Source organism: Cinclus cinclus, chromosome 8 (genome assembly GCF_963662255.1).
Source record: "Cinclus cinclus chromosome 8, bCinCin1.1, whole genome shotgun sequence".
In the NCBI taxonomy this organism is placed as follows: Eukaryota; Metazoa; Chordata; class Aves; order Passeriformes; family Cinclidae; genus Cinclus; species Cinclus cinclus.
Genome location: NC_085053.1, coordinates 18,781,275 through 18,794,474, shown reverse-complemented (window position 1 = coordinate 18,794,474; position 13,200 = coordinate 18,781,275). Strand labels below are relative to the sequence as shown.

The 13,200-nt window shown below is 38.0% G+C and overlaps 1 protein-coding gene across 1 annotated transcript in view; it reads right to left on the bottom strand.

Moving 5' to 3' along the window:
- Positions 1-13,200, bottom strand: part of ADGRL4 (adhesion G protein-coupled receptor L4) — a 71,403-nt gene that overhangs the window by 33,471 nt on the left and 24,732 nt on the right. The window contains 1 exon segment of the mRNA XM_062497343.1: positions 690-842. Within this exon segment, the coding sequence (XP_062353327.1) occupies positions 690-842 (153 nt within the window).

Here is a 13,200-nt window from a genome sequence, read left to right as displayed (position 1 = left end):
GAGAAATAGTTACAGCTCTTCCATTCAGAGGAAATCCTAAAGGATGGCATGGCTGTTCAGAAATAACATTTTTCCTCAGAACTTTTCCTCCCCTGTAATCTTGAACATGTTCCATTCAACTGCTACAGACACAGAAGTTAATGAATGGCACAAGAGGTAGGATAACCACCGATCTTGCTCGTTGCTTTTGACCAGACTTGAAAAATTACCAGTAGTATCCCAACCAAGTTTCCAAACAAAATATATTTGAAGTATACTCGTTCAAACTTTTAGAGAATTTTATTGATCCAGATCTGAATGCAGAATATTTTGTCACTTTTTTCCCACGGAATGTGACCGCCATGCTCACAGATCAGTGATATTGTGGCACAAATGGGTCAATTGGTGATTTCTATGCTGCCTTAACTATATATATTTATTGGGTAAATCTGTGGCATCTGGATTTAAATATATGGCAAGCAGAGGCAAGATTCAAGTGTCATTGAATGGGAGCTGCTCTGTTGCCAGGGAGAAGTGTAGGCCTGAACTGGAATATTAAGCAAGCTTGTTCCAGTCCAAAATGTGGGAATTTTATATACAGACTCCAAATTTCACAAATATGAAAGCATTTTGCTAGATTTCTATAATTAAGAGAAGAAATAAGAGAGAAGTGACAATGTAAAGCTATCTGGCAGACAGTAATAACTTACCCACGCAGGAGGTTCCATCATTAGGAACAAAAATTTGTTGACCATTGCTGGGTTTGAAACCAGACATACACGTGCAGTAATAACTTCCCTCTGTGTTTGTGCAATTGGCATGCTCTCCACAAGGCTGAGTAGCATTTTCACACTCATTATCATCTGCAAGACACAAATTATGGAGAAATATATTTACATTTGATGATTGAAGAAAGCAGTACAGTATAAGCTTAATTTGGCTCTGGTATTTCACTTGTATAAGTCTTGAATGCTGAGCTGGCATTCTTGATGTTTGTCTATATGGTTTTCCCATTGCCAAGGATGTAATCAGGTGTTCATCAGCACTCATCTGCCCTCATCCTGTGTGAATCAAGAAGTGAGACAATCAGTGGGACACTGAAATGAATGGTTTAATTGGATATACACTTGGAATAAAGGATTGAGACAAGTGCATGTTCTGCCATGGTTGTAACCAATAACATTTTTTCTATCAAAAAATCCACAGGTAGAAGCTCACTCTGAGGATGTGTCAGGGAATTCTGAATTATAAAAAACAGAAGTCAAAAGTACGTAAAGAAATCACCCTTTCATTCTCTGACATCAAAGCAGAATCACTAAAGATAAATGCACAATTTTAATGGCCTGTTTTAAAAGACCTTCTGTGGTATTTCTCAGCATTACTGGAAAACAGACTTATACATTTATCCTACTACTGGCCTGAATCTTTAAGTATATTGTTCTTTTTTAGTTATCCTAAAGGTCTTAACAAAGCGATGAGCAAGATTCATGTATTAAACCTTACCTCTTAGCAATTGCTCTGGAAGTCATAATTTTTGTACCTGCAAACTCACATGAACAATTTTAAAGGACTAATCCCAGGCCTCCAATGATTCAGTGAAAAGGAGTGATATACAGTTTTGAGACTGTCATCTCTGCAGAGCCTCACCATGTGCTGTCATTACGAGCATGGGGTCCAGCAATCTTAATCAAAGGTCAAACAAAATCATAAACTCATGCTTTGAACTGCATAGTTGATCTCCTGGAATGACTCAATAAAACCATTTCCTCTCCAAAATCTTCCAAGGTTTCCTGTTGTCTACTGAGTAATTTTCAGACCGAATTTGAAAAAAAATTCAAAAGCTTCCTTATCCAGTCACACTACTTATCAAACTGAGAGAAACACTCACAATACTGATAAATTCATCTTTCCAATAGCCCATTTTCTGTAGTACCCTGAAACTTTGGAAGAAAAAAACCCAATGAAAGTCTCCCAAAGAATGTGGCACTCTTGAGTGTAATTCTCTATTTCTACATCATGAGAAAGGAAAAGAGTTAAAGGCTTCCTGAAATGTACTGGGATTTTTTTCCTGTTCTCAAGCAAAAGGTACTCATAACATGATGAATGACAGGAAAGAATTCTAACAGGGAGAGAAATAACAATTTATTGCAGAAGAGAAATGATTTAGGAGCATGACAGGGAGAAGAAATATGAATTCAGAAAAGACACCCAAGGATGAGCTTTAGAAAGGTGCTCCTGCTTCCTGATGGTCAGAGTTCTCATAAGCTGTTTACAGAGATAGGATGCAGATAAGCAAAGTGTCACTGAAGCTGGGGCAGTGACACGATTAAAGTACAGCAAAAGCCACAAAGCCTTGCAGAAATACATTTCTGGAATATAACTTAGTCACAACCCCCAGCATATCTCAAACAGGATATTTTTTGAGATTTGAAGTCTGACATGATTTTGAATGTGACTTGGTTGACTCAGACATGCAAATATCAATTCAGAACTGCAGTTTTCCTCATGGGAATGTGGGTCAACAGTATCAAATGGATTATGCTCATTAAAACTAAAATGTAATGTAATTTAATGAGGAATCCAAGTACAAAAGCACTTTGCCAACACACGTCAACAATTTTTATTTTACAGCCTTGATATTCATGAGAATACAGCAGAGGCTGTATATGATTTGGATCTTGAAGAATGCCATCGTAAAACCTAATTAGCCTAAGCAGAATTATGATAGGGAAGAAAAAGTGTGATGTTGAACCCAGTTAAAAATAACAAACAAACATGAGAATATGAATAATTTGGTTTGTCATGTAGCATTACAGAGACCAGGTCCCAGAAAACTTTGTAAATCTTGATTACGAAGTCCACTTCTTATGTAATTTTTGTGTCTGACTCCTTTGCAACCTAAATTTGCTCCAAGACCGTAGCATTTAATGACAACAAAAAAAAGTGAGTGGACTACTTTATTATAGTTGTAAAATAAATTTGATCTTGGGAAAATATTACCGATTCTAGAAGAGTATGTGTTCACTTTGGAAAGCTCATAGGATAGTAGTCTTGGAAGATGAGAAGCAGAAGGTCACTGATAGTGGCAGAACTTGATATAAAGTAGAGGAATAACAGAAGTAAGGAATCTAAAGGCTACATGCAAGAAAATTTCTTTTCGGCTTTTTATTCTAGGAGTTCAACCATGGTCCTCAATATCCAGCAATATTGCCTTTTTCAGGTGGTACAAAGGATTTATAATAATATTAAAATGACTCACTCAGTAGTTATCAATAAATTCAGTACAATTATGCCTACATAACTTCACTGGATTATTGGTGTTTTTCCTCAATGTTTGTGATGTCTGCAAGGGGTTTAATGGTGACTGTATGGCCTTAGTAAGTTTGCACATTGAGAGATCTTTCAGATCATTACAGAAACATTTTGAACATTGAACAATGGCATAACTTACATTACAAACAGAAGAATGAATATTTTAAAGAGCTAAATTAATATGGAACTTTCTTTTATTTTTCTTTTTTTGGTCTAAAGTAATACTGAACAGTCAGTGCTGAGGATAATTTACTGGACCACATCCTGCTTACATTGAAATTAATGACATAAAAGTCACTGATGTAAGTAGGCTATGGAAAACTATTAGGTTAATGAGACAGGCAAGAGAGGAAGTCTGAAAAAAACAGAAAGGATTTTCATATACAGTCTATCTAAACATTCTTTTTCACACAAAGTACTCTACAAGATAAAAAAATGATGGCAAAAATATTATCAAGTTCCCTGTGTAAATAACCTGAATTTTTTATTCAGACAGCACTCCAATGAGCAACCCAGGGGCTTAAAGTAATATTCCAAATTTTACATGATTTATAATGTTGTTGGATTTGTGATTTAAAGGGTGTCAGAAAAAAACAATGGGATTTATAGAATAAAAAACCTTTTTTTTGACAAAATTTTCTGCCTATGCAGAAAGGATACTTTAAGTGACAGCACTCATATAACCCACCTGCTTTGTTGCTACCTAATTTAATTACAGCATGTGTATTTAATCCTGCACAGATACTCATTGAACACTGCAGGCTGCGTTTTGGGAATACACATTTCTTTAAAGATTTTTTGTCTCCAGTAAATTATGAAGAATTTGGAGACTTTACAGATATGACTAGCCAAATGACAAGGTTAATTATCATGGCTAAATGGTAATCTTGCATTCAAGTCTGATGCATAAGGCATTACCTGGATGGCTGCACTGTCTTGAGAAATGACAGTGGGGGCATGGAGCAGGTTGTTGGAATTCTAGTCTTGGTTGGTTTTTTTTGGGTTGCTTTCCATTTTCAGTTATTTATTTTTTTTTATATGGCAGTGTTATGATTTGGATTGCTCTAAAATCTCATCATTACCAATCAAAATGGAAGGAAGGTTATAAATAATTTCCAAGGAAATTTGTGTTGAGTAACTCAAAGATATATGGGAGATATAGGAATGTGTAACTGCATACTGGTAGGATGTTTGCATGGTAGAATTGCATAATAAAATCCATTTTCCATTTTTACCTTAAAAGTACAGCTGGCATGTACTTTACTGTACATAAATGTCATTATGGTTAGATAGAATCAACTACTGTTATAGTAATCAATGTATTGTAACCATACCTTTACTAGTCACTTGAAAATGTATTATAGATCTTCAAAAGCAAAAAAAAAAAAAAAAAAGAAAAAGAGAAACTGTTATACCTCTAGAGCTTCATTTTGATTTGAGCTAATAATTCTGTTTGAAAACACTTGTGCTCATACATATGAGTACATTTTTGTACAGAGCATTAAATTCTTTTAGAAACTTTAAAATATTCTAATATAAAAAGGAAGAATGATTTGTGGATTTTAGGGTCATGATGCAGTTGGAAGCTAGAGGAATCTGATAAGATTTTAGGGGCAAAAAAACTAGCCTGGAACATTTTTTGTTGTATTCCATGTCTCTTTTAAAGGGCAAGATTTAATGTGTCATATATGGTAAATATATGGTATTTTAATAATGTGTCCTTATGAAACTACAACCTACAATTGGAAAACAACTACAGAATTACATAATTTGTCTTTTTGTGACAAACACTGGAAAATTCTTGGAGTTATAATTTTTATATTATTATATATATATCTTATTTTGGATAGAAGATGGTTATAAATTTATTTCCCTATTTACATGAAAACTGTTATGAGGAAAAGTCATGATAGTGGGTTTATCAAACAGCTGTGAAAGATTTTCATTGCACTGGGCACATCTCTGAGACAGACTTTTTATGATATGACGACATATAATATGAAGGGTTAATTTTGGGGTGAAACCTGTCATATTGATTTACAACTACAGAGAAGTTTTTCTTGTTTTCCATTTTATAAATTTTGAAATAAATTGTTCCTCCCTTCACTTCAACTAACAAAAATACTAGGTGGAAATCCAAAGCTAAACAGAATCATTTGTGCATTTTCAGTCTTTCCCAATCTATAAAAAAATGGCATTTTTGTAGAAATAAGAGAATAGAAGAATTTTAATGAATTAAGGACTCTTGACTCTGAGTTTTCCCAAAGCCACACTGGAACAAACATAAGTCCAATACTGTGATTTTCATAAGTTTAATGTAGCCTGATGTTACTGAGGACTCCAAGCAGCTCTTACACTACAGTATATGCACATTCTAGTTAGTGCAGTTCCCCCATGACACAAAGTTAATGCAATTAAAACATCAACAATTACTTTTTCCCTAATCCATGCAAACCTATCTGTGGAAACCAAGGCTGGAGGCCTCTGGGGCATACCCATCTATCAAGATGGACACAGTATCTATTGGGCACAGCAGTCTGAGAGGTGGACAGCAGTGGGTAGGAAGGAAATGCAGCCGGGGTGCCTGGGGAATACATTGATTCATTGCATCCGGCTGTTTTCTGACAGTAGCTTCTGCTGCCAGAGCTGCTATGGAGCCCCGGGGGAAACAAGAACTACCCTTCCCTAGTGTAACCCTCATGGGAGAACAGGGCTTGAAGTGCCTCACTTAACCCCTCAAAAGCAAGGAAATGAAAGGCTTCCTGTAAAACAAATTTCAGTGCTACTCCCCCCGCTGTGCTTAGCTTGTCTGGAGGTCTCAGAACAGTGGGTGATTTTACATACATTACTTCTGTGCTGCAGGACTGCATCTACTGCCATCAAAGCCCGAGTTAAGAGCAGCAATACCATTAACAACCTTGCCTTTCCTTTCTTGTGATTTGTTTCCATTAATGGCAATTTAACACAATTTGTTTATGATTCTCCAAAGATTCAGCATTCGAGCTTGGTCTAAATCAGCATGAAAGAGCAGATGCTTAGAATAACCACTTGAGACTGTAGAAACTGGGCTGGAAATCTCATTTAAATATGAATTGTTTTCATAATGGGCGTGATACATCTTTGTCCTACACCTGGGCAGGGAATCATGCAGTTGCTGCACAGAAAATCTTTCCACTGCAAGCTCTGTCTTGTTAAGATTTCACATTTCCCTACCGCCTTCAAGAGCTTTTCACAATGCCTTCTTGGGGTGTTTTGTAGCTTGGCAGGAGTTTTTAACTGGTTTTAACTCAGTAGCTCTGCAACTAGCTGGTCTCCTATAAGGTTAAAGTACACCAAAAAAAATTTTCTTTCACATTTTCACAGGCTATGTGTATATGAAGGTATGATTTCAGATTAGCAGTTCTTTCATGTCTGGATGTAGTAAAGGGTCTCACAACAGAAAACTCCCTTAGTCCCAGTTTAAGGAACAGGACAGAACCATCTAAAAGAAGGAGGAAAGTTTCCTACATATTAAAGTCACACTCAGGTTGAGTTCCAGAGAATGGACAAGGTTTGGAGAGGTTAGTATATTATCTAAACTGTTTGCCTCATCTCTTGCTGATATGTCCAGACATTATAAATTAAACAAGAACAACATTTATTGTCGGGTAAGTGCCAGGGAAGAAATTGTCATTTGTTTAGCCACACAGAATATCCAGCCTTTTCAACACTTGTGAAATATCAGAAAAAGGAACTCTATAATTTGTGATCACTCATATGTGAAGAATGGGGTTGTGGTGGGGTATATATCATTAAAGGTACTAGTCCTTGTCTGGAAAGAAACCATTTACCCAGAGAGGCACTTGCAAGAATTTGAGAACAAAAAGAAACAAAGTGCTTAAATTAGAGAAGCAGAAGTAAAAAGGGGATCAAATAATTAAAGGAGGGAATAAATATTGAGTGGTCCTGTCCCCCTTTTCCCCCATCTCCCCTTGCATCTCTGGAGAGTAAAGGTCTACATGCAGGGCATCAACACCCTCCCATCACTCTTCCAGAAGAGACTCACTGACCAGCAGAAATTCAGCAAGAAAAAGTCAGAGCTGCAAGTGCAGAGCATCAGTTTTGTCAAACACCCCTTCCCTGGCCAGGTCATGAGAGGAAGACCTGGGAGTGCGATGAAGATTCACCCTTTCTACTGCAGGCAAAACTTAGAGCTGGTGAGGCATCCCCTGTTTGGGGAGAGCAGGGTCTCAGGTGCCTGACAGGGGCGTGGGTGATGAGCACAGCCCAAGTGGCAGCTCAGGCACAAGGGACAGGGAGCTGCCACTCACTCTTCAGGGTAGCAGACCTCCTTGAATCTGGAATACTCCAGGATCCCCTTCTGCCTTCCTCCCAAGAACATGGCATTAATTTGCCAGCTGAGAAGCTGGTCTGATGAGCTGTTAAAATGCAATACTTATAAAGGAGAGAGATAGTAGCAGAGTGATATCGGAGACAGTGCAGTGGGGAAAAAAAGCCCCCAAATAGCTTGAAGATGATCTGCTGGAATTCCAAGACTGGCTTTTGAAGTGAGACATGTGACTAGGTGAATTATTTGGAAAACTGGCAAATAGATACCAGGAACGGATAAAAAATAATCCCAATTTCAGTTCCAGTCACATGCAGCTCCTGACTGGCCATATTGTGAACTCAAGCAACACAATGCTCCCATCTGACAGGATGCCAATGAGTGAGATGTCACCACTCAAATCTAAACATTTTGGTCCCACGCAAGAGATTAGACAGAAGGAAAGCAGCTTAGAAAAGAGTCTGATTAAGGGTGAATAAAAGCTTCCAGACAACACTGCCCTAAATTTCAAGGCAAAAAATATATTTATTCAGAAAACATAGCCAGGAAATGCATCAGCACTTCACAGCTTATATATGAAATCCAGAGTTGGGCCATCATGGTGTGGGTGAGCAAGATGTGAAGAAGGTGTAACTGAGAGATAACCCAGCTTGACTGAGGCAGGGGAACATCGAGCATTATCTGATGAGCTTTATCAAACTTGCTACAAACATGCAGCAAAGGCTATGATAAGAAGTGGTGCTGTTCTATGTCAGGATATGGGCTTATCATTCTTCAGTCACTCAGAACTACATCCTGGGGTCTGGAATGTCACATGGCAACAGCAGCACTGTGTTCCCACTGTGCCAGGCAGCTGGGGCTGGAAGAACCCAAATGCAGCTGCGCTGCTCTGGGAGCCTCTGCAAAGCACAAAGGGCAGTATCAAACATTTAAGGTCAGTGACACAGTGAGGTGTGAGCTCGTGGCACAGGTGGCACACAATGAAGGACACAAATAAGTAAGTATGTAGGGCTCTGCAATGATTCAGAAAATAATTGCTCAGGCACAGAGCTGGTTGGTAAAAGTAGTTTTAATAGGAGTTGATTTGTTTAGGGTAGTTCACATTATACATTTGGGAGCCAGAAATTGAGGCTGGGTTGCTGAATTCCTCCCTGGAGCAGGCAGATAGGTGTGTTTGAACTAAAGGACAAACTCAGGTTCACATCTAATTCTGAAGGAGGCTTTCCCCTAGCTGACTTGCTCCATTGGTCCTTGTGGCAGGCTCAGAAATACCAGGACTGCTTCTGCATTTCTTTCCAAGTGAATGTGATCATGTTTGGTTCAAGTGTTTGAAAAGTCTGTTTCCATAAAGTGCCTGACCTCAAACTCACAAATGCCCAAGGAGCAATTCCCATTAACCTACACCATTGTTATTACAGGAGCTAAGGGGCATAACCTGCCAAGCGCAGAAGTCAAGAATGAAGATCACACTGCTCTTACTTTCCTCACCCCACATAGATTTAATTACAAAACCCAGCCTCAACATCCTGGCAGACACCCTGTGTCAAGCTTGCTGGTTCAGGATTAGACAGAATGTAATGGAGACACATCATTAGTTTCTTGGTTCACCTCCTTAAAAAACAAGGAATTAACACGAATGAATGGGGCTATGCTGGATTTGAACTGCTGGCAGTGTACAGGTGTGCTTTTTCTGAATGCTACCAACAGAAGTGTTTTAGAAACTTCAGTGTTATTAAATTACATAATTTCCTATCTAGCTTTCATTTTTATTGCTAACTTGCTTGTTTTCACTGAATACCAACCTTTAATTGAAGAGTAAAACAGGAAATGCACAATCAGAATATTTTTGCTTAAAGGAAAGTGAGCAGTACAGCAGTCTCCTACTGGAAGGGATTTGCCATGGGAGGGACATGCCTCCCTCCTGCAGAACTGAATGGGAGCCCAAGCAGAAGTTCTGTTTCAGCACCACAAATAAAACTGCATTAAATAAAACCAACAAAGAAAACCAGAAATCCAACCAAACCCAAAACAAACTACAGCCAGACAATATCTGCATTCTAATTTCTTGCAGATTTCCTATTGCATTTCCCTCTTCCATAATGCTGGCGTAGAATCATCACCTTCCAGGGAAGTAGACATATCAGAATGTGAGATTGATGTCTTGTTTACACTAACTCTTTCTTCAGAGTATTTACTTATTTTGTGTACACATATCTATCCAATACTCCAGTAGCCACTGTATATTAGTATTAAGGAAAATAAGACTCGAAGTTGTTCAATTACCAATGCACCTGGTTCTTGCTATTTTCAGCACTAATTTCTCAAAACTCTGCTTGCAGAACATTCTGAAACACAAACTCAGTATGACAGAATTTTTTGCATGTTGCACCAGAACCATAAACACTCTTGTAAAGGACATATTTCTCCAGTTGCTGCAAAGAGGTTGCACATTACCATGCACTGAATCTTATGATCTATCTGATCTGCATGCAACAGATGTTAAGCATATCTCAAGAAAGACAGTCTAACCACACCAGGATTAGTCTGTTCACATCTAAATCCCAAAGGATTTACAGGTAGTTACAGAGGGTATGACTCAGAGGCAGTGATCTCTCTGGCTTCTTCAGCAATGACCCATCAAACAGCACGTGAAACAAAAAGCTAGAGGTGAGGGTGAACATGAATTCCTACATCTCACATTTCCAGTCTACCTTCCTGGTCTATGGGAGATAAACTATCTTTACATTTCCCATTTTACCAGCATTTTTAGAAGAGAAAAGAGGAACTGAACTTTAACTAGAAGGTTTTTGCTAAATCCCAAATTTAGAAGGGTAGCATTAAGACTTTGGGCAACAGGGACAGCTAGACTTGTAGTAAGGACAACCGGGCTCCTCAGTGTTCAGCTTTTGAATCTGCTGCTTAAAAACAGTGCATTATGAAGCCCAGATATCACTGTGCTACATTTTTTTCCAAAAGACAAATTTATTGCAGATAATTTCCTGTAACATATCAGAAACAGTATTAAGAATTGCTTTTGAGATGCTCACTATGTTCCATTTTGGATTTAAAAAGCAATGCAATAAAAGATGTGGTAAAATTTCTTTGAGAAAAGTAGTAACTCAACATGGAAGGCCACAAAACAGTGACTACAGAAGCTATTTTTTTTTCCATTGTGGCAGAGTATTCATTGATTTTTGAAACCACAGGCTAATTATTCTCTGAGTGGATGAAGTACCTTAAGGAGTCTGATCTGGGCATCAGAGACACAGAGATCAGTATTTACTTTTGTCAGCCCAACTTACATTATGAAAGACAGGAGTATCTTGACAAAATTTGATTGCCACTCTTCAGGAGATTAGATGGGATGACCTAATCCTGCTCTATGAGACACTTGGACCTATATTGCTCTAAGCTAATATTAGGGTAAGGTTATTAGAAGAAGATACTACAATAGTGAATAACAGTTTTATTTATTATTTTTAAAGTAAAAAATAACATGTGAAATATTCATCCTCTACAGTGGCCCACATAACTTTCATGTGCCTTGATGACTGCAGTTTTTCGTATTAGTCCTATTAGTGAGTTATCCCATTTAAACATTCTGGAATTCAATAGCTTCTCTTCTGGATAATAGACTAAATCACAAAAGGAAATAATTTCAATCTATAACTGAGAAAAGCCATTAATTGCTGGAGTACATCCAGTCTCCAAACCTGAAGATATCAAATATGGTCTGGCAAGGAGGCGACAATTAGGCTGAGGAATTCTACCCAGAGGGAAAACATGCCAACATTATTTCAGCTGGACTAATGACTACAACAATAACCACAGAACTATTTCCAGCTACTGTCAGTGGTGCAAATATTTAACTCCATGGTCAAAACCTCTTAACTACTGACAGTGATATTCTCAGAGTCTTACCCCAGTGGAAGATTTTGGAAAAAAAAAAAAAATCGCTATAAAATCATACAGGTTGTTGTATACTCCCCACAGCTTCTTTTTTTTTTCCTTCTGATGTGAATAAAAGCTAAATGTAATGATAGAACTGAAACAGGAGGTTATAAAACATAGGAGAAGTTAGGTCTGTGGTACTGCTTGGCTCTGTTAAAAGGTTGCAGGTATTTGGATGATTATAATAGCCAAATATCATCTTAGTGGAATTTGCTAATTTGAAAAGCATCTAGCTCTCCTCCTTTCTGTAGTAACCTCTTCCAAAAACCAGACTGGTCTTAAGGCCAAATCTCCTGTTTCATCTCTCCCTCCTGAAACATACAGCTTTGAAGTGATGGAACTCATGGTCTCCTTATGCCAAATAGTCTGGGTAGCTCTTTCTGGACCTTTTTTTCTAAGGCATAAAATCTGGAAAATTGTAACTTCATGTCAAACAGCACAATGAGTTAACCTACTCAGATTTCTTAATGAATTTTGCTTGTGAGGGGCATACATGGCATCCTAAATCAATCTAAAGCAACTTTTCCCTTGCTGACTACACTTACAACTCTACCTTTCATTAATTAATACATCCTAGGTTGAAATATTCTGTTTGTTCATAATCACCATTATCTACATAAATTTGTCATTTTCTAGTGAAGGCTTTTATTCTCAGAAAAAGGGACTAAGGACTATTATCCCAAAGATGCAAAACACTTAGTAGGCAAAAATATAAAATTCCATTAAAAACATATCTAGAGTATGGACAGAAATAATACTTATACCATGGAATAAAGCTGAAATGTGGCACAAGTCAGAGATGAAAACACTTAGAAGTTTGTCTAGCATAATACAACCTGCCACATAAAGTGCTATTATGTGCATTTTATGCCTGGGAGTACTGACAGGCAGGAGGGTGTGGATAGGTTGCATAAATGCTGTGCATCTTTTGGCAAGAGGAGACACTCTGTGTGCCACACTGGGGTCAGCTCAGAGGTCTGTCCTACCATGGGCAGTGATGCTACAGCAGTGCCACTCTCTAGCCACGTGAATTGCCCCTTAAATCTCTATTAATCTCAGTTTCTATTAGCCTGGCCATCACAGCACAGCCACAGCACTGCTTGACCTGCTTTATCCAGCCCTGCACTGGTTTATCTCAGCTCAGCAGACACTCAGAGAAAAAGCCCCAGTTACAAAGCACAGAGAAAACACTGCTGCCACTGCTTAAAGTGAGGGGTATAATTTGCACACTAAGATGACAGAAAAGGAGGATTGTCATAAATGCACGTAAAACACAACAGATTTCCACAGACTGCCATGTGAAGTTCCATCTGAGAGGAAGGCACTGCAGAAACTTTCACTTGTATTGTTCTCTGAGTATTACTCAGCTTCAAAGTTCTCAGTTGAAAAGGCTAAAATCTTGCCTCCCAAGAAAATCACTCAAAAATACAGAAAGAACCTTTCCTTCACATATTGAAATAAACCCCTCAAAGTAAGTGCCTAAACTAAGTTCAAGCAAAAATAATCAAGATAAATATTACGATTACTGAATCAATGTAATTTGCAGAAGCATTGTGTGGATTTCTGCAGCATGTTAATTATCCCTTGAAAATTGGGTTATCTATTGGAAATGTGGTGATGTGTTGCAAGCT